The sequence below is a fragment of the Salvelinus fontinalis genome, unplaced genomic scaffold (genome assembly GCF_029448725.1).
Source record: "Salvelinus fontinalis isolate EN_2023a unplaced genomic scaffold, ASM2944872v1 scaffold_0511, whole genome shotgun sequence".
NCBI lineage: Eukaryota > Metazoa > Chordata > Actinopteri > Salmoniformes > Salmonidae > Salvelinus > Salvelinus fontinalis.
Genome location: NW_026600720.1, coordinates 108,608 through 127,404, shown reverse-complemented (window position 1 = coordinate 127,404; position 18,797 = coordinate 108,608). Strand labels below are relative to the sequence as shown.

Sequence of the window (18,797 nt, the reverse complement as noted above, 5' to 3'; positions counted from 1 at the left end):
ATGGCCGTTTACCTCATCGGGCAAAAACGGAGAGGGAGGAGCGACATATTCAAATGAAACAGTAATGTGCACCGCTTGGTCATGTTGTCAACAAGGCAGCATGGTGCATCGTCCAGAAACATACAGCATATATTTTCAAATACATTTTCGAACTAGTTTTAATTGGGATGGCAGATAAAGCGTTTTTTATCAAAAGCAATCACATGGAAAAATAAATACTCTAACCAATTACTACACATGCTTGATTACCAAACTTTTGTTTTGAGCCAACTTCGCCGTCTGACGGTCAGAGCATGGCACCTGGCTCATGCCCGTGAGGCAGCCTGGTTCCAAATGCAATCAACTATGAGCCGGTGCAAAACACGGGGGCCAGAGTGAGACTAATCGAATCCCTCACTGACGAGCTACTGACGCCCCAACGAGTAAACAGTGAAGCATGCGCATGCTAAATCTCGCGAGTTTACCAAAACGGGAAACGATCAAACGGAATTGGATTAGAAGCGCTAATAAAATAATGCAACAACATTAGTGAGTATTTGGAACCTGGAACACGATGCATGGCGAACAAGCATTTAGTAGGAAATATATATTTGAAAGGAAATTGCATCCTCCTCGATTTTGTTGATGAAAAGCGCCATTTATTTTCTGCCGGTCGAATTCACTCAACTCTTCACTTTTTCTTATCCTGGCTTTGATTAACAAAAGCCTCCCTATCAAATAGGTAGGTTGGCTACAGTCCGTTGTTATTTCTCACCTCGTGTTGATTTGTAATTCATGCCAGAATAAGAGCTCAGCAGAAGTTTCAACTTTGAAATAGGTTACAGTTTACTCTCTGACTGATTTGCAGTTACAAAATAAATAAACAAAACTACAACAATCTTACACATTCTGTTTAGGGCCTACCTATATGCACAATTGAACTAACGGAACTAAAGTCTGACATTATGTTCATTGGATCAGAATCTACTGGAGAAAAGCTGTGCTGTGGTGTCCAATGAGTTGTGAGAGACATGGACAACAGACTGGGTCTGGGTGATGAGGAGGAGAGAGATGTGGGGACCCTGTGGTGCTCTTTGGACTGGCTGACGTCCTGTGTGATGGTGGTTGGAGGGGCTCTGCCCTACGCCTCACAGTACCAGCAGATCCTTCGGACCAAGAACACAGACGGCTTCTCTACACGCGTCTGTCTGGTTCTGCTGGTCGCTAACATCCTCCGCATTCTCTTCTGGCGAGTGGGTTTGGGTGTTGGGGGTGGGGGGGTAAGGTTTACCTGGAGGTAATGCAGTGTCAGGTTTTCTGCTAGTGTGTGTGTGTGTGTGTGTGTGTGTGTGTGCGCGTCTGCCTGTTTGTTTGTGTGTGTGTGTGAGTGTGTGTATGTGTGTGCGTCTGCCTGTTTGTTTGTTTGTGTGTGTGTGTGTGTGTGTGTGTGTGTGTGTGTGTGTTTTCACACCTGCAGGTTTGGGAAGCAGTTTGAGGTGACTCTGCTCCTGCAGAGTGTGGTGATGATTCTCACCATGCTGGTGATGCTCAACCTCTGCTGCTCTGTACAGAACACCAACCGTATCAGCACCAAACAGCACCACATCACAGGTAACAGCAAACCTATAGCACCCATAGAATAACTATCTAACAGCCATCTGACTTCGGCTCCAGGCTTTGGTTACGTTGAAAGCTTGTGGCAAAGGCTAACAACAACCATTTAAAAACCATAAGACAGCCATCTATCACCCATCTATCCACCATTTAATAACCATCCAGCCACCTCTGCAGCTGTTCTATTGTTTTACCACTGGAGGGAGATATTGGGGAGGAAAGAGGAAACGATAACCTTCCATTATTTACCTTCTGTCTGTGTCTGTGTGTCTCTCTGTCTGTGTGTCTCTCTGTCTGTGTGTCTCTGTCTGTGTCTCTGTCTGTCTGTGTCTCTGTCTGTCTGTGTCTCTGTCTGTCTGTGTCTTTGTCTGTCTGTGTGTCTGTCTGTGTCTCTGTCTGTCTGTGTCTCTGTCTGTGTTTCTCTGTGTCTCTGTCTCGCTCTCTCTCTCCATCCACCCCATCTCTCTCTCTATCAGATCTGGACCCCCGGTTCTTTTGGAACTGGGATGGCTTTGAGGACTACCTCATCTTCATGTTGGCCTTCACGCTGCCCTGTGCCTTCACCACCCTTATCCTCCTGGACTCCTCTCTGTTTGTGGAGTCCCTGGGCTTCCTGGCCGTGCTGACGGAGGCCATGCTGGGGCTCCCACAGCTGCTCCAGAACCAACGCAACCACTCCACCACCGGCATGAGGTGAGGCTGAGGAAGCAAACACATTTTCTTCAGGAAAATGACCCGCTCTACTCGGATAAAGGTTACCAGCCCTCACTCACCTGCTTCTCTCTGCATCCCCTGCCATCCCTCACTCACCTGCTTCTCTCTGCATCCCCTACCAGCCCTCACTCACCTGCTTCTCTCAGCATCCCCTACCAGCCCTCACTCACCTGCTTCTCTCAGCATCCCCTACCAGCCGTCACTCACCTGCTTCTCTCAGCATCCCCTACCAGCCCTCACTCACCTGCTTCTCTCAGCATCCCCTACCAGCCATCACTCACCTGCTTCTCTCAGCATCCCCTACCAGCCCTCACTCACCTGCTTCTCTCAGCATCCCCTACCAGCCCTCACTCACCTACTTCTCTCAGCATCCCCTACCAGCCCTCACTCACCTACTTCTCTCAGCATCCCCTACCAGCCATCACTTACCTGCTTCTCTCAGCATCCCCTACCAGCCCTCACTCACCTGCTTCTCTCAGCATCCCCTACCAGCCCTCACTCACCTGCTTCTCTCAGCATCCCCTACCAGCCATCACTCACCTGCTTCTCTCAGCATCCCCTACCAGCCCTCACTCACCTGTTTCTCTCAGCATCCCCTACCAGCCCTCACTCACCTGCTTCTCTCAGCATCCCCTACCAGCCATCACTCACCTGCTTCTCTCAGCATCCCCTACCAGCCCTCACTCACGTACTTCTCTCAGCATCCCCTACCAGCCATCACTTACCTACTTCTCTCAGCATCCCCTACCAGCCCTCACTCACCTGCTTCTCTCAGCATCCCCTACCAGCCCTCACTCACCTGCTTCTCTCAGCATCCCCTACCAGCCATCACTCACTTGCTTCTCTCAGCATCCCCTACCAGCCCTCACTCACCTGTTTCTCTCAGCATCCCCTACCAGCCCTCACTCACCTGCTTCTCTCAGCATCCCCTACCAGCCATCACTCACCTGCTTCTCTCAGCATCCCCTACCAGCCCTCACTCACCTGCGTCTTTCTGCATCCCCTACCAGCCCTCACTCACTTGCTTCTCTCAGCATCCCCTACCAGCCCTCACTCACCTGCTTCTCTCAGCTTCCCCTACCAGCCCTCACTCACCTACTTCTCTCAGCATCCCCTACCAGCCATCACTCACCTGCTTCTCTCAGCATCCCCTACCAGCACTCACTCACCTGCGTCTTTCTGCATCCCCTACCAGCCCTCACTCACCTGCTTCTCTCAGCATCCCCTACCAGCCATCACTCACCTGCTTCTCTCAGCATCCCCTACCAGCCCTCACTCACCTGTTTCTCTCAACATCCCCTACCAGCCCTCACTCACCTGCTTCTCTCAGCATCCCCTACCAGCCCTCACTCACCTGCTTCTCTCAGCATCCCCTACCAGCCATCACTCACCTGCTTCTCTCAGCATCCCCTACCAGCCCTCACTCACCTGTTTCTCTCAGCATCCCCTACCAGCCCTCACTCACCTGCTTCTCTCAGCATCCCCTACCAGCCATCACTCACCTGCTTCTCTCAGCATCCCCTACCAGCCCTCACTCACCTACTTCTCTCAGCATCCCCTACCAGCCATCACTTACCTGCTTCTCTCAGCATCCCCTACCAGCCCTCACTCACCTGCTTCTCTCAGCATCCCCTACCAGCCCTCACTCACCTGCTTCTCTCAGCATCCCCTACCAGCCATCACTCACCTGCTTCTCTCAGCATCCCCTACCAGCCCTCACTCACCTGTTTCTCTCAGCATCCCCTACCAGCCCTCACTCACCTGCTTCTCTCAGCATCCCCTACCAGCCATCACTCACCTGCTTCTCTCAGCATCCCCTACCAGCCCTCACTCACCTGCGTCTTTCTGCATCCCCTACCAGCCCTCACTCACCTGCTTCTCTCAGCATCCCCTACCAGCCCTCACTCACCTGCTTCTCTCAGCTTCCCCTACCAGCCCTCACTCACCTACTTCTCTCAGCATCCCCTACCAGCCATCACTCACCTGCTTCTCTCAGCATCCCCTACCAGCACTCACTCACCTGCGTCTTTCTGCATCCCCTACCAGCCCTCACTCACCTGCTTCTCTCAGCATCCCCTACCAGCCATCACTCACCTGCTTCTCTCAGCCTCCCCTACCAGCCCTCACTCACCTGTTTCTCTCAACATCCCCTACCAGCCCTCACTCACCTGCTTCTCTCAGCATCCCCTACCAGCCCTCACTCACCTGCTTCTCTCAGCATCCCCTACGAGCCCTCACTCACCTGTTTCTCTCAACATCCCCTACCAGCCCTCACTCACCTGCTTCTCTCAGCATCCCCTACCAGCCCTCACTCACCTGTTTCTCTCAACATCCCCTACCAGCCCTCACTCACCTGCTTCTCTCAGCATCCCCGACCAGCCCTCACTCACCTGCTTCTCTCCGTCCGCTCTTCATATCGATCTATTCCTCCCTCGGTTTTATAATATAATTTAGCCGTGATGGCGAACAGGGATGCAGACCCTGATGAGTGTTTTGTTGTTACATTTGAACATGTTATACATTGGAGCAGCGTGCAGAGCGAGCCAAGTTGATACATTGTATCATTTAATTGCCTGGTATAACCAAGAGCACGGGCCGGTCTGAGTAGGCTTTGCAATTGCAAGTTCGCTAGCCTGTCACACAGTCTCTTGCGTGCCAGAGGAAAAATGGAGCACAGCAGCGCGACAGCCTCCAGCGTTACAGCAAAGATAACGCCTTGTCTCAAAAAACATGAAACATTTTACCAGAGCCACTTTTTTCTGCACGATTTTGTGCGCATTTGATATAATTTCACAAAACCACGTCGTGGGCGGTTTTTAAACTAATCCCGGGTCGCTAATTATTGGTTTGATAACGTACCAAGTCATGTTCAGTCATGTTACCTAGCTAGCTAACAACCTGGTAACTTCACACTAGGTTTAGGCACATCTGATTGGTCCAGGAAGATTGGACAAGGGTCTGCTACTCATGAGATGTGATTCAATGGTAGGATTCATATAGGCCTAATGGGAGACTAAACTATATAGGATTCATATAGGCCTAATGGGAGACTAAACTATATAGGATTCATATAGGCCTAATGGGAGACTAAACTATATAGGATTCATATAGGCCTAATGGGAGACTAAACTATATAGGATTCATATTGGCCTAATGGGAGACTAAACTATATAGGATTCATATAGGCCTAATGGGAGACTAAACTATATAGGATTCATATAGGCCTAATGGGAGACTAAACTATATAGGATTCATATAGGCCTAATGGGAGACTGAACTATATAGGATTCATATAGGCCTAATGGGAGACTGAACTATATAGCATTCATATAGGCCTAATGGGAGACTAAACTATATAGCATTCATATAGGCCTAATGGGAGACTAAACTATATAGGATTCATATAGGCCTAGCGCTGCTGCGCTTTCACCACGCTGTCTGTTAGGGTAGACCATTTCAGTTAGTCCGTGACGTGTACGCCGAGGAACTTAAAACTTTCCACCTTCTCCATAACTGTCCCGTCGATGTGGATAGGGGGGTGCTCCCTCTGCTGTTTCCTGAAGTCCACGATCATCTCCTTTGTTTTGTTGACATTGAGTGTGAGGTTATTTTCCTGACACCACACTCCGAGGGCCCTCACCTCCTCCCTGTAGGCCGTCTCGTCGTTGTTGGTAATCAAGCGTATCACTGTAGTGTCGTCTGCAAACTTGATGATTGAGTTGGAGGAGTCCAGGACCCAGTCAGGAAGTCCAGGACCCAGTTGCACAGGGTGGGGTCGAGACCCCAACGAGTTTGGAGGGTACTATGGTGTTAAATGCTGAGCTGTAGTCGATGAACAATGGATGTTGACTTAATGGTGCTTCTTCATGATCATAACCAACAGGTTTTGTCAGACAGCAGTATTCCCTACCTATAATGCAATGCACCTACACAGTGCACTATCTGGGGAATAAGTTGTCATTTGGGATGTTTCCTAATAATGCTCAGATGACACCTGGCTGTCTGCCAAAACCTGTTGGTTATGATCATGAAGAAGCACCATTAACTCAACAGCCATTGTAGAGTTGAGGTCACGATGATATGAGACAGGAAGCCATGCCATGCTTCTCTGTTTAAATGGGATTAGATAAATAATCCTTCAAATAAACTACATGAACAGATGCCAAGCTAATACCAGTTTGTGGTTTGACAGAGGGAGAAAGTTGTTACTGCAGCCCGCAATTCATCTGCAGGAATCCCTCTTTATAGTTTGTTTGGTAAATGTTTATGCTATGACTCCGGGAGGCAGGTGCACTCCAGTACATTAGGTGGTGGTAACCGTATGCTAGCTAGACCTAAAGAAGATTCCGGTACACATCAGGGGGGAGCCGGCACCGTGTGCTAGCTAGACCTAAAGGGGACTCTGCTACACCTTCTGGGTGTCATAGGGCTATAGGGCCATGTTGGGGTGCCTCATACACCAGCCAGCCTGGCCTACAGACCTTCTGGGTGTCATAGGGCTATAGGGCCATGTTGGCCTGCCTCAGACACCAGCCAGCCTGGCCTACAGACCTTCTGGGTGTCATAGGGCTATAGGGCCATGTTGGGGTGCCTCATACACCAGCCAGCCTGGCCTACAGACCTTCTGGGTGTCATAGGGCTATAGGGCCATGTTGGCCTGCCTCAGACACCAGCCAGCCTGGCCTACAGACCTTCTGGGTGTCATAGGGCTATAGGGCCATGTTGGGGTGCCTCAGACACCAGCCAGCCTGGCCTACAGACCTTCTGGGTGTCATAGGGCTATAGGGCCATGTTGGGGTGCCTCAGACACCAGGCAGCCTGGCCTACAGACCTTCTGGGTGTCATAGGGCTATAGGGCCATGTTGGGGTGCCTCAGACACCAGGCAGCCTGGCCTACAGACCTTCTGGGTGTCATAGGGCTATAGGGCCATGTTGGGGTGCCTCATACACCAGCCAGCCTGGCCTACAGACCTTCTGGGTGTCATAGGGCTTTAGGGCCATGTTGGGGTGCCTCAGACACCAGCCAGCCTGGCCTACAGACCTTCTGGGTGTCATAGGGCTATAGGGCCATGTTGGCCTGCCTCAGACACCAGCCAGCCTGGCCTACAGACCTTCTGGGCGTCATAGGACTATAGGGTCATGTTGGGGTGCCTCATACACCAGCCAGCCTGGCCTACAGACCTTCTGGGTGTCATAGGGCTATAGGGCCATGTTGGCCTGCCTCAGACACCAGCCAGCCTGGCCTACAGACCTTCTGGGTGTCATAGGGCTATAGGGCCATGTTGGGGTGCCTCAGACACCAGGCAGCCTGGCCTACAGACCTTCTGGGTGTCATAGGGCTATAGGGCCATGTTGGGGTGCCTCAGACACCAGGCAGCCTGGCCTACAGACCTTCTGGGTGTCATAGGGCTATAGGGCCATGTTGGGGTGCCTCATACACCAGCCAGCCTGGCCTACAGACCTTCTGGGTGTCATAGGGCTTTAGGGCCATGTTGGGGTGCCTCAGACACCAGCCAGCCTGGCCTACAGACCTTCTGGGTGTCATAGGGCTATAGGGCCATGTTGGCCTGCCTCAGACACCAGCCAGCCTGGCCTACAGACCTTCTGGGCGTCATAGGACTATAGGGTCATGTTGGGGTGCCTCATACACCAGCCAGCCTGGCCTACAGACCTTCTGGGTGTCATAGGGCTATAGGGCCATGTTGGCCTGCCTCAGACACCAGCCAGCCTGGCCTACAGACCTTCTGGGTGTCATAGGGCTATAGGGCCATGTTGGGGTGCCTCAGACACCAGCCAGCCTGGCCTACAGACCTTCTGGGTGTCATAGGGCTATAGGGCCATGTTGGCCTGCCTCAGACACCAGCCAGCCTGGCCTACAGACCTTCTGGGTGTCATAGGGCTATAGGGCCATGTTGGGGTGCCTCATACACCAGCCAGCCTGGCCTACAGACCTTCTGGGTGTCATAGGGCTATAGGGCCATGTTGGCCTGCCTCAGACACCAGCCAGCCTGGCCTACAGACCTTCTGGGTGTCATAGGGCTATAGGGCCATGTTGGGGTGCCTCAGACACCAGCCAGCCTGGCCTACAGACCTTCTGGGTGTCATAGGGCTATAGGGCCATGTTGGCCTGCCTCAGACACCAGCCAGCCTGGCCTACAGACCTTCTGGGTGTCATAGGGCTATAGGGCCATGTTGGGGTGCCTCATACACCAGCCAGCCTGGCCTACAGACCTTCTGGGTGTCATAGGGCTATAGGGGCATGTTGGGGTGCCTCAGACACCAGTCAGCCTGGCCTACAGACCTTCTGGGTGTCATAGGGCTATAGGGCCATGTTGGGGTGCCTCATACACCAGCCAGCCTGGCCTACAGACCTTCTGGGTGTCATAGGGCTATAGGGCCATGTTGGGGTGCCTCAGACACCAGCCAGCCTGGCCTACAGACCTTCTGGGCGTCATAGGACTATAGGGCCATGTTGGGGTGCCTCAGACACCAGTCAGCCTGGCCTACAGACCTTCTGGGCATCATAGGACTATAGGGCCATGTTGGGGTGCCTCAGACACCAGTCAGCCTGGCCTACAGACCTTCTGGGTGTCATAGGGCCATGTTGGGGTGCCTCATACACCAGCCAGCCTGGCCTACAGACCTTCTGGGTGTCATAGGACTATAGGGCCATGTTGGGGTGCCTCAGACACCAGTCAGCCTGGCCTACAGACCTTCTGGGTGTCATAGGGCTATAGGGCCATGTTGGCCTGCCTCAGACACCAGCCAGCCTGGCCTACAGACCTTCTGGGTGTCATAGGGCTATAGGGTCATGTTGGGGTGCCTCAGACACCAGCCAGCCTGGCCTACAGACCTTCTGGGTGTCATAGGGCTATAGGGCCATGTTGGGGTGCCTCATACACCAGCCAGCCTGGCCTACAGACCTTCTGGGTGTCATAGGGCTATAGGGCCATGTTGGGGTGCCTCAGACACCAGCCAGCCTGGCCTATTGACCTTCTGGGTGTCATAGGGCTATAGGGCCATGTTGGGGTGCCTCATACACCAGCCAGCCTGGCCTACAGACCTTCTGGGTGTCATAGGGCTATAGGGCCATGTTGGGGTGCCTTATACACCAGCCAGCCTGGCCTACAGACCTTCTGGGTGTCATAGGGCTATAGGGCCATGTTGGCCTGCCTCAGACACCAGCCAGCCTGGCCTACAGACCTTGTGGGTGTCATAGGGCTATAGGGCCATGTTGGGGTGCCTCAGACACCAGCCAGCCTGGCCTACAGACCTTCTGGGTGTCATAGGGCTATAGGGCCATGTTGGGGTGCCTCATACACCAGCCAGCCTGGCCTACAGACCTTCTGGGTGTCATAGGGCTATAGGGTCATGTTGGGGTGCCTCATACACCAGCCAGCCTGGCCTACAGACCTTCTGGGTGTCATAGGGCTATAGGGCCATGTTGGGGTGCCTCAGACACCAGTCTGCCTGGCCTACAGACCTTCTGGGTGTCATAGGGCTATAGGGCCATGTTGCGGTGCCTCATACACCAGCCAGCCTGGCCTACAGACCTTCTGGGTGTCATAGGGCTATAGGGCCATGTTGGCCTGCCTCAGACACCAGCCAGCCTGGCCTACAGACCTTCTGGGTTTCATAGGGCTATAGGGCCATGTTGGGGTGCCTCAGACACCAGCCAGCCTGGCATACAGACCTTCTGGGTGTCATAGGGCCATGTTGGGGTGCCTCATACACCAGCCAGCCTGGCCTACAGACCGTCTGGGTGTCATAGGGCTATAGGGCCATGTTGGGGTGCCTCATACACCAGCCAGCCTGGCCTACAGACCTTCTGGGTGTCATAGGGCTATAGGGCCATGTTGGCCTGCCTCAGACACCAGCCAGCCTGGCCTACAGACCTTCTGGGTGTCATAGGGCTATAGGGCCATGTTGGCCTGCCTCAGACACCAGCCAGCCTGGCCTACAGACCTTCTGGGTGTCATAGGGCTATAGGGCCATGTTGGGGTGCCTCATACACCAGCCAGCCTGGCCTACAGACCTTCTGGGTGTCATAGGGCTATAGGGCCATGTTGGGGTGCCTCAGACACCAGTCAGCCTGGCCTACAGACCTTCTGGGTGTCATAGGGCTATAGGGCCATGTTGGGGTGCCTCAGACACCAGTCAGCCTGGCCTACAGACCTTCTGGGTGTCATAGGGCTATAGGGCCATGTTGGCCTGCCTCAGACACCAGCCAGCCTGGCCTACAGACCTTCTGGGTGTCATAGGGCTATAGGGCCATGTTGGCCTGCCTCAGACACCAGCCAGCCTGGCCTACAGACCTTCTGGGTGTCATAGGGCTATAGGGCCATGTTGGGGTGCCTCATACACCAGCCAGCCTGGCCTACAGACCTTCTGGGTGTCATAGGGCTATAGGGCCATGTTGGCCTGCCTCAGACACCAGCCAGCCTGGCCTACAGACCTTCTGGGTTTCATAGGGCTATAGGGCCATGTTGGGGTGCCTCAGACACCAGGCAGCCTGGCCTACAGACCTTCTGGGTGTCATAGGGCCATGTTGGGGTGCCTCAGACACCAGCCAGCCTGGCCTACAGACCTTCTGGGTGTCATAGGGCTTTAGGGCCATGTTGGGGTGCCTCATACACCAGCCAGCCTTGCCTACAGACCTTCTGGGTGTCATAGAGCTATAGGGCCATGTTGGGGTGCCTCAGACACCAGCCAGCCTGGCCTACAGACCTTCTGGGTGTCATAGGGCTATAGGGCCATGTTGGGGTGCCTCATACACCAGCCAGCCTGGCCTACAGACCTTCTGGGTGTCATAGGGCTATAGGGCCATGTTGGGGTGCCTCAGACACCAGTCAGCCTGGCCTACAGACCTTCTGGGTGTCATAGGGCTATAGGGCCATGTTGGGGTGCCTCATACACCAGCCAGCCTGGCCTACAGACCTTCTGGGTGTCATAGGGCTATAGGGTCATGTTGGGGTGCCTCAGACACCGGCCAGCCTGGCCTACAGACCTTCTGGGTGTCATAGGGCTATAGGGCCATGTTGGGGTGCCTCAGACACCAGTCAGCCTGGCCTACAGACCTTCTGGGTGTCATAGAGCTATAGGGCCATGTTGGGGTGCCTCAGACACCAGTCAGCCTGGCCTACAGACCTTCTGGGTGTCATAGGGCTATAGGGCCATGTTGGGGTGCCTCAGACACCAGGCAGCCTGGCCTACAGACCTTCTGGGTGTCATAGGGCCATGTTGGGGTGCCTCAGACACTAGTCAGACCTATTTGACACTGATGATCAATAATTACCTCTTCAGTAAAATGACGGTGCTCAAACCGATTCAAAGATCCACCTGGAGGGAGACAGGTGCAGCGCCATGTTTCCTCTTCTCAGTGACTACATCGTTCAAAGTGAAGATCAATGGTCCTGTTTCTTATGTTTTCTGTCTTCAGTGTGAACATGGTCCTACTGTGGATGGCCGGGGACAGCTTCAAGTCGGCCTACTTTGCCCTGAAGGAGAGCCCCCTCCAGTTCCTGTTGTGTGGGCTGACTCAGGTACTGGTGGATCTGGCTATCCTCTATCAAGTGTGTCTCTACAGCCAAGACCCCTGGGACAAACTGGCTTAACTAACCCTAACCCTAGCTAACTCTAACCCTAGCTAACCCCAACTAACCCTAACTAACCCTAGCGAACTATAACTAACCCTAACTAACCCCAACCCTAACAAACTCTAACCCCATCTAACTAACCCTAGCTAACTATAACTAACCCTAACAAACTCTAACCCCAGATAACTCTTACCCTAACTAACTCTAACCCTAACTAACTCTAACCCTAATTAACTCAAACCCTAATTAACTCTAACCCAAACTAACTCTAGCCCTAACTAGCTCTAGCCCTAACTAACTCCTACCCTAGCTAACTCCTACCCTAGCTAACTCTAACCCTAACTAACCCTAGCCCTAACTAACTCTAGCCCTAACTAACTCTAGCCCTAACTAACTCTAACCTAAACTAACTCTAACCCTAGCTAACTCTAGCCATAACTAACTCTAACCCTAACTAACCCTAACTAACTCTAGCCCTAACTAACTCTAGCCCTAACTAACTCTAGCCCTAACTAACCCTAGCTAACCCTAACTAACTCTAACCCTAGCTAACTCTAACCCTAGCTAACTCTAGCCCTAGCTAACTCTAACTCTAGCCCTAACTAACTAACTAACTAACTAACTAACCAACTAACTAACCCTAACTAACTCTAACCCTAACTAACTCTAACTAACTCTAGCCCTAACTAACTCTAGCCCTAACTAACTCTAGCCCTAACTAACTCTAGCCCTAACTAACTAACTCTAGCCCTAACTAACTCTAACCCTAGCTAACTCTAACCCTAGCTAACTCTAACCCTAGCTAACTCTAACCCTAGCTAACTCTAACCCTAGCTAACTCTAAGCCTAGCTAACCCTAACCCTAACTAACTAACTAACTAACTAACCCTAACTAACTCTAACCCTAACTGACTCTAACTCTAGCCCTAACTAACTCTAGCCCTAACTAACTCTAGCCCTAACTAACTCTAGCCCTAACTAACTCTAGCCCTAGCTAACTCTAGCCCTAACTAACTCTAGCCCTAACTAACTAACTAACCCTAACTAACTAACTAACCCTAGCTAACTCTAACCCTAGCTAACTCTAACCCTAGCTAACTCTAACCCTAACTAACTAACTAACTAACTAACTAACTAACTAACTAACCCTAACTAACTAACTAACCCTAACTAACTCTAACCCTAACTAACTCTAACTCTAGCCCTAACTAACTCTAACTCTAGCCCTAACTAACTCTAGCCCTAACTAACTCTAGCCCTAACTAACTCTAGCCCTAACTAACTCTAGCCCTAACTAACTCTAGCCCTAACTAACTAACTAACCCTAGCTAACTCTAACCCTAGCTAACTCTAACCCTAGCTAACTCTAGCCCTAGCTAACTCTAACCCTAACTAACTCTAACCCTAACTAACTCTAGCCCTAGCTAACTCTAGCCCTAACTAACTAACTAACCCTAGCTAACTCTAACCCTAGCTAACTCTAACCCTAGCTAACTCTAGCCCTAGCTAACTCTAGCCCTAGCTAACTCTAGCCCTAACTAACTAACTAACCCTAGCTAACTCTAACCCTAGCTAACTCTAATCCTAGCTAACTCTAGCCCTAGCTAACTCTAGCCCTAGCTAAATCTAGCCCTAGCTAACTCTAGCCCTAACTAACCCTAGCTTGGAGAGGAGTAGAAGGTGCTCAACTAAGGTGAGATGAGGTTCAACCTGGCCACATCTACATCATGTTTATTGTGGTACACTGGAAACAAGTTTAGATAGTACCTCCCTGTTTCTGTCAGTTTGAGAGCGTTTTGTTGCATTTCCTGTCTACTGACAACAGCTACAGGGTCAACAACACATGTCAACACAGGAAGAGCCACCAGTAGGAGTCAGACATAACAGTCATATACTACAATACAAAGCGCGGATATACTGAGTGGACAAAGCATTAGGAACACCTGCTCTTTCCATGACATAGACTGACCAGGTGAATACAGGTGGAAGCTATGATCCCTTATTGATGTCACTTGTTAAATCCACTTCAATCAGTGTAGACGAGAGGGAGGAGACAGTTTAAAGGACTTTTAAGACTTGAGACATGGATTGTGTACGTGTGCCATTCAGAGGGTGAATGGGCAAGACAACATATTTCAGTGCCTTTAAATGGGGTATGTCAAGAACTGCAACGCTGCTGGGTTTTTCACGCTCAACAGTGTCCCCCGTGTGTATCAAGACTGGTCCACCACCCAAAGGACATCCAGCCAACTTTGACACAACTGTGGGAAGCATTAGAGTCAACATGGGTCAGCATCCCTACGGAACACGTTCAACACCTTGTAGAATCCATGACCCAAAGAAGGCTGTTCTGAGGGCCAAAGGGAGGTGTTCCTAATATTTTGTCCACTCAGTGTAGTTCCCAGGAGTGAACACCATTTCTATTCAAGCTCATGTTGATTGATCTTCATGAGAAGACCAGTATTTATGAAGTTTCCAGGTTTCTCATGAATGTATTCATGTATTTATTTGGTCCGTTTTTTCTTTTTTAATTCGAGCTATTTTGACTTGAGTTGTATGAGAAGTGTTCAGTATTTATTCAGTTGCCATGTTGCTCTTGAATGTTATATTTATATTTTGTGAATCTGTTGTTTTAAAAAAAAGTTTTAGTTTGATGTTGATACAGTTATTTATTTGGACGGCCAGTCCTCGCCTCGCTCTTCTGTAATGCTTCATGTCTTCACAGTAATGCATACTACTTGCTTCAAGTATACTTCGAGGATAAGAACACAATTTCTGTTTTTAAAAGTGTTTGTTCATGAAAATAAATGTGACATTAAATTGTTTCTTGTTTCCTTATTATTGTCCTCTGCCTCAGTGTCAGATATTAATATCCCGTTGTGATACCGACACTGGGGGTCATCTATCTAGATGTTGTATTGATACACTATGCTACATATGGAGGTTCCTGTCTGGGGGTCATTCTAGGGGTCATCTATCTAGATGTTGTATTGATACACTATGCTACATATGGAGGTTCCTGTCTGGGGGACGTCCTCAATGTCCTGGCCTGCTGCTGGCCTGCTGCTGGAGAATCTCACACACACACACACACAGAGAGAGATTCACACACACACACGGAGAGATTCACACACACACACGGAGAGAGTCACATACACACCCGGAGAGAGTCACATACACACGCACACGGAGAGAGTCACATATACACACGGAGAGAGTCACATATACACACGGAGAGAGTCACATACACACACGGAGAGAGTCACATACACACACACACACGGAGAGAGTCACATACACACACGGAGAGAGTCACATACACACACACACGGAGAGAGTCACATACACACACACACGGAGAGAGTCACATATACACACACACACGGAGAGAGTCACATACACACACACACACACGGAGAGAGTCACATATACACACACACACGGAGAGAGTCACATACACACACACACACGGAGAGAGTCACATATACACACACACACGGAGAGAGTCACAAATACACACACGGAGAGAGTCACATACACACACACACACACAGAGAGAGGGGAGAAGCTATAGATTATACTGTAAATTAGATGAACTCTGAGTACTATTTTCAAAATGTCACATACTATAAAAGTACAAAATGTTGCATAGTGTTTAGTACTATAGTGTGAGTTTTCAGACACGGCCAGTGTGTTTCACGGCTTTCTGTCTGATATCACTTAATCCTAGTTTCCAGTGGTCTGTTACTCCTGTCAGCATGTAGAGGGTTAATGTGACTGGCTGACAACACAGGGGGAGTGGTCTGTTACTCCTGTCAGCATGTAGAGGGTTAATGTGACTGGCTGACAACACAGGGGGAGTGGTCTGTTTCTCCTGTCAGCATGTAGAGGGTTAATGTGACTTTATCCATGACCTTTATGACTCAGAGCCTTTATCCATGACCTTTATGACTCAGAGCTTTTATCCATGACCTTTATTACTCAGAGCCTTTATCCATGACCTTTATGACTCAGAGCTTTTATCCATGACCTTTATTACTCAGAGCCTTTATCCATGACCTTTATTACTCAGAGCCTTTATCCATGACCTTTATCCATGACCTTTATTATTCAGGGACTTTATCCATGACCTTTATCCATGACCTTTATTATTCAGAGCCTTTATCCATGACCTTTATTACTCAGAGCCTTTATCCATGACCTTTATCTATGACCTTTATGACTCAGAGCCTTTATCCATGACCTTTATTACTCAGAGCCTTTATCCATTACCTTTATCCATGACCTTTATCACTCAGAGCCTTTATCCATGACCTTTATCCATGACCTTTATCACTCAGAGCCTTTATCCATGACCTTTATCCATGACCTTTATGACTCAGAGCCTTTATCCATGACCTTTATGACTCAGAGCCTTTATCCGTAAACTGCATCATGGACCCAATTTTAACCTTCTCTTTCTTTTCATCATGTTTACCTTCATGGCTGATAAACACGCCCCGTTAAAGCGATTTAGGGTAAAAAAATTGACCTAATCCTTGGTTCTCCTGTGATTTGCAAATTATTTTCCTGCAAAAGAATCAAGCACGGGCCTTGGCGAGGAAAACTGGTGAAACAGCTGAGAAATAAAAAAGGCGAAATGTAGGTATTTTCTTGATGCTATGACATTGTCTGCTGGTGATCCCGCTAAATTCTGGAAAACTGTTAACTCACTTAAACGAGGAAACTCCTTGACTTCCCTGCTGAAGAAAATTACATCGGAATCTGGGATCATCAGTGATCGAACTGAAATTTGTGATGTTTTTAATGAGCATTTTTTTTCTTTTTCTGCTGGTTTTCTTTTTGAAATAAAAACTGTCCAACATGATCCTACCCAGTCTCTTGTTTCAGCCCCTCGGCCTTCAGCTGATGTGGAAAACACTAAGCCGGTTTTTACATTTTCAAAAAGTCACAGAAGATGAGGTCTGATCTGCACTATCTGCTATAGATTCTAAGAAATCATTAGGAGCTGACAATCTGTATCCATATTTACTCAAGTGTGCGGCACCTATTATTGCTAGTGCAGTGACGCATATCTTTAATCAAACATTTGTCGTAGGAAAGATTCCTAAGTGACGCATATCTTTAATCAAACATTTGTCGTAGGAAAGATTCCTAAATCTTGGAAAACAGCTTTTATTTAAACACTCCTCAAGGGAGGTGATGGTAGTGAGTTGGATAATTATCGGCCCCATCTCTAAGCTCTCCTGTTTGGCTAAAATTCTAGAGTCATTGGTGAACAGGCAACTGGTCCATTACTGTTCACTCTCTACATAAACCATATCGGTGATGAGATAAGAAAGTGTCAAATTCATTTATATGCTGATGACACTGTCATGTACTCTATCGCTTCAACGTCTGTGTCACGATCGTGTGGAGGATTGACGGACCAAAACGCAGCATTTGGAAAATACGCCATCTCTTTTATTGATGACGAAGGCAAAACGAAACAAAAACACTTACACACTAAACAAAACAATAAACGATCGTGAAGCTAATCAAACGTAGTGCATACACAGGCTACAAACGTATAACATAGACAATTACCCACATCAAACGAAAGCCCATGGCTACCCTAAATATGGCTCCCAATCAGAGACAACAGAAATCAGCTGTCTAATTGGGAACCCATTCAGGTAACCATAGACTCTCCTAGACAACTACACCAACATAGACACAGCTAGACACATGCACTCAACACAAACCCATACACTACACCCAACACCCCCTTTACCATATAACCACCCAAAACCTATAAAACACAAACATTCCCCATGTCACACCCTGACCTAACTAAAATAATAAAGAAAACAAATAATACTAAGGCCAGGGCATGACATAACCCCCCCCTTAAGGTGCGAACTCCGAGCGCACCAGCACACAGTCTAGGGGAGGGTCTGGGTGGGCTTCCTTCCACGGTGGCGGCTCCGGCACTGGTCGTGGTCCCCACCCCACCATAGTCACTAACCGCCTCCGTAGCTTCCTCCCAATGACCCCCCTCCACATTAACCCCACTGAATTAAGGGGCAGTTCCGGACTAAGGGGCAGCTCCGGACTAAGGGGCAGCTCCGGACTAAGGGGCAGCTCTGGACTAAGGGGCAGCTCTGGACTAAGGGACAGTACCAGGATAAGGGGCAGCACCAGGATAAGGGGCAGCTCCGGACTGAGGGACTGCAGCTCCGGACTGAGGGACTGCAGCTCCGGACTGAGGGACTGCAGCTCCGGACTGAGGGACGGCAGCTCCGGACTGAGGAACGGCCCATGGCTGGCTGACGGATCTGGCTGCTCATGGCTGGCTGACGGATCTGGCTGCTCATGGCTGGCTGACGGATCTGGCTGCTCATGGCTGGCTGACGGATCTGGCTGCTCATGGCTGGCTGACGGATCTGGCTGCTCATGGCTGGCTGACGGATCTGGCTGCTCATGGCTGGCTGACGGCTCTGGCTGATGGCTCTGGCTGATCCTGTCTGGTTGGCGGCTCTGGCAGATCCTGTCTGGTTGGCGGCTCTGGCAGATCCTGTCTGGTTGGCGGCTCTGGCAGATCCTGTCTGGTTGGCGGCTCTGGCAGATCCTGTCTGGTTGGCGGCTCTGGCAGATCCTGTCTGGTTGGCGGCTCTGGTTAGATCCTGTCTGGTTGGCGGCTCTGGCAGATCCTGTCTGGTTGGCGGCTCTGGCAGATCCTGTCTGGTTGGCGGCTCTGGCAGATCCTGTCTGGTTGGCGGCTCTGGCAGATCCTGTCTGGTTGGCGGCTCTGGCAGATCCTGTCTGGTTGGCGGCTCTGGCAGATCCTGTCTGGTTGGCGGCTCTGGCAGATCCTGTCTGGTTGGCGGCTCTGGCAGATCCTGTCTGACGAAT

At 50.3% G+C, this 18,797-nt stretch overlaps 1 protein-coding gene across 1 annotated transcript; it reads left to right on the top strand.

Moving 5' to 3' along the window:
* The first annotated feature begins 368 nt into the window (after nucleotides 1-368).
* Nucleotides 369-14,728, top strand: LOC129846376 (solute carrier family 66 member 2-like). The gene is made up of 5 exons (XM_055914306.1): nucleotides 369-721; nucleotides 961-1,228; nucleotides 1,457-1,590; nucleotides 2,070-2,286; nucleotides 11,747-14,728. Exons 2-5 carry the CDS (start codon nucleotides 1,011-1,013, stop codon nucleotides 11,919-11,921), a joined length of 744 nt encoding a protein of 247 aa, XP_055770281.1. The 5' UTR covers nucleotides 369-721; nucleotides 961-1,010; the 3' UTR covers nucleotides 11,922-14,728.
* The last annotated feature ends 4,069 nt before the right edge of the window (nucleotides 14,729-18,797 follow it).

Excerpts from the sequence above, each read along its gene's own strand:
- LOC129846376 (XM_055914306.1), top strand. The coding sequence starts at position 1,011 with ATGGACAACAGACTGGGTCTGGGTGATGAGGAGGAGAGAGATGTGGGG. Across the intron at positions 1,229-1,456 it reads ATCCTCCGCATTCTCTTCTG|GTTTGGGAAGCAGTTTGAGG; the intron begins GCGAGTGGGTTT and ends TCACACCTGCAG. Across the intron at positions 1,591-2,069 it reads CAAACAGCACCACATCACAG|ATCTGGACCCCCGGTTCTTT; the intron begins GTAACAGCAAAC and ends TCTCTCTATCAG.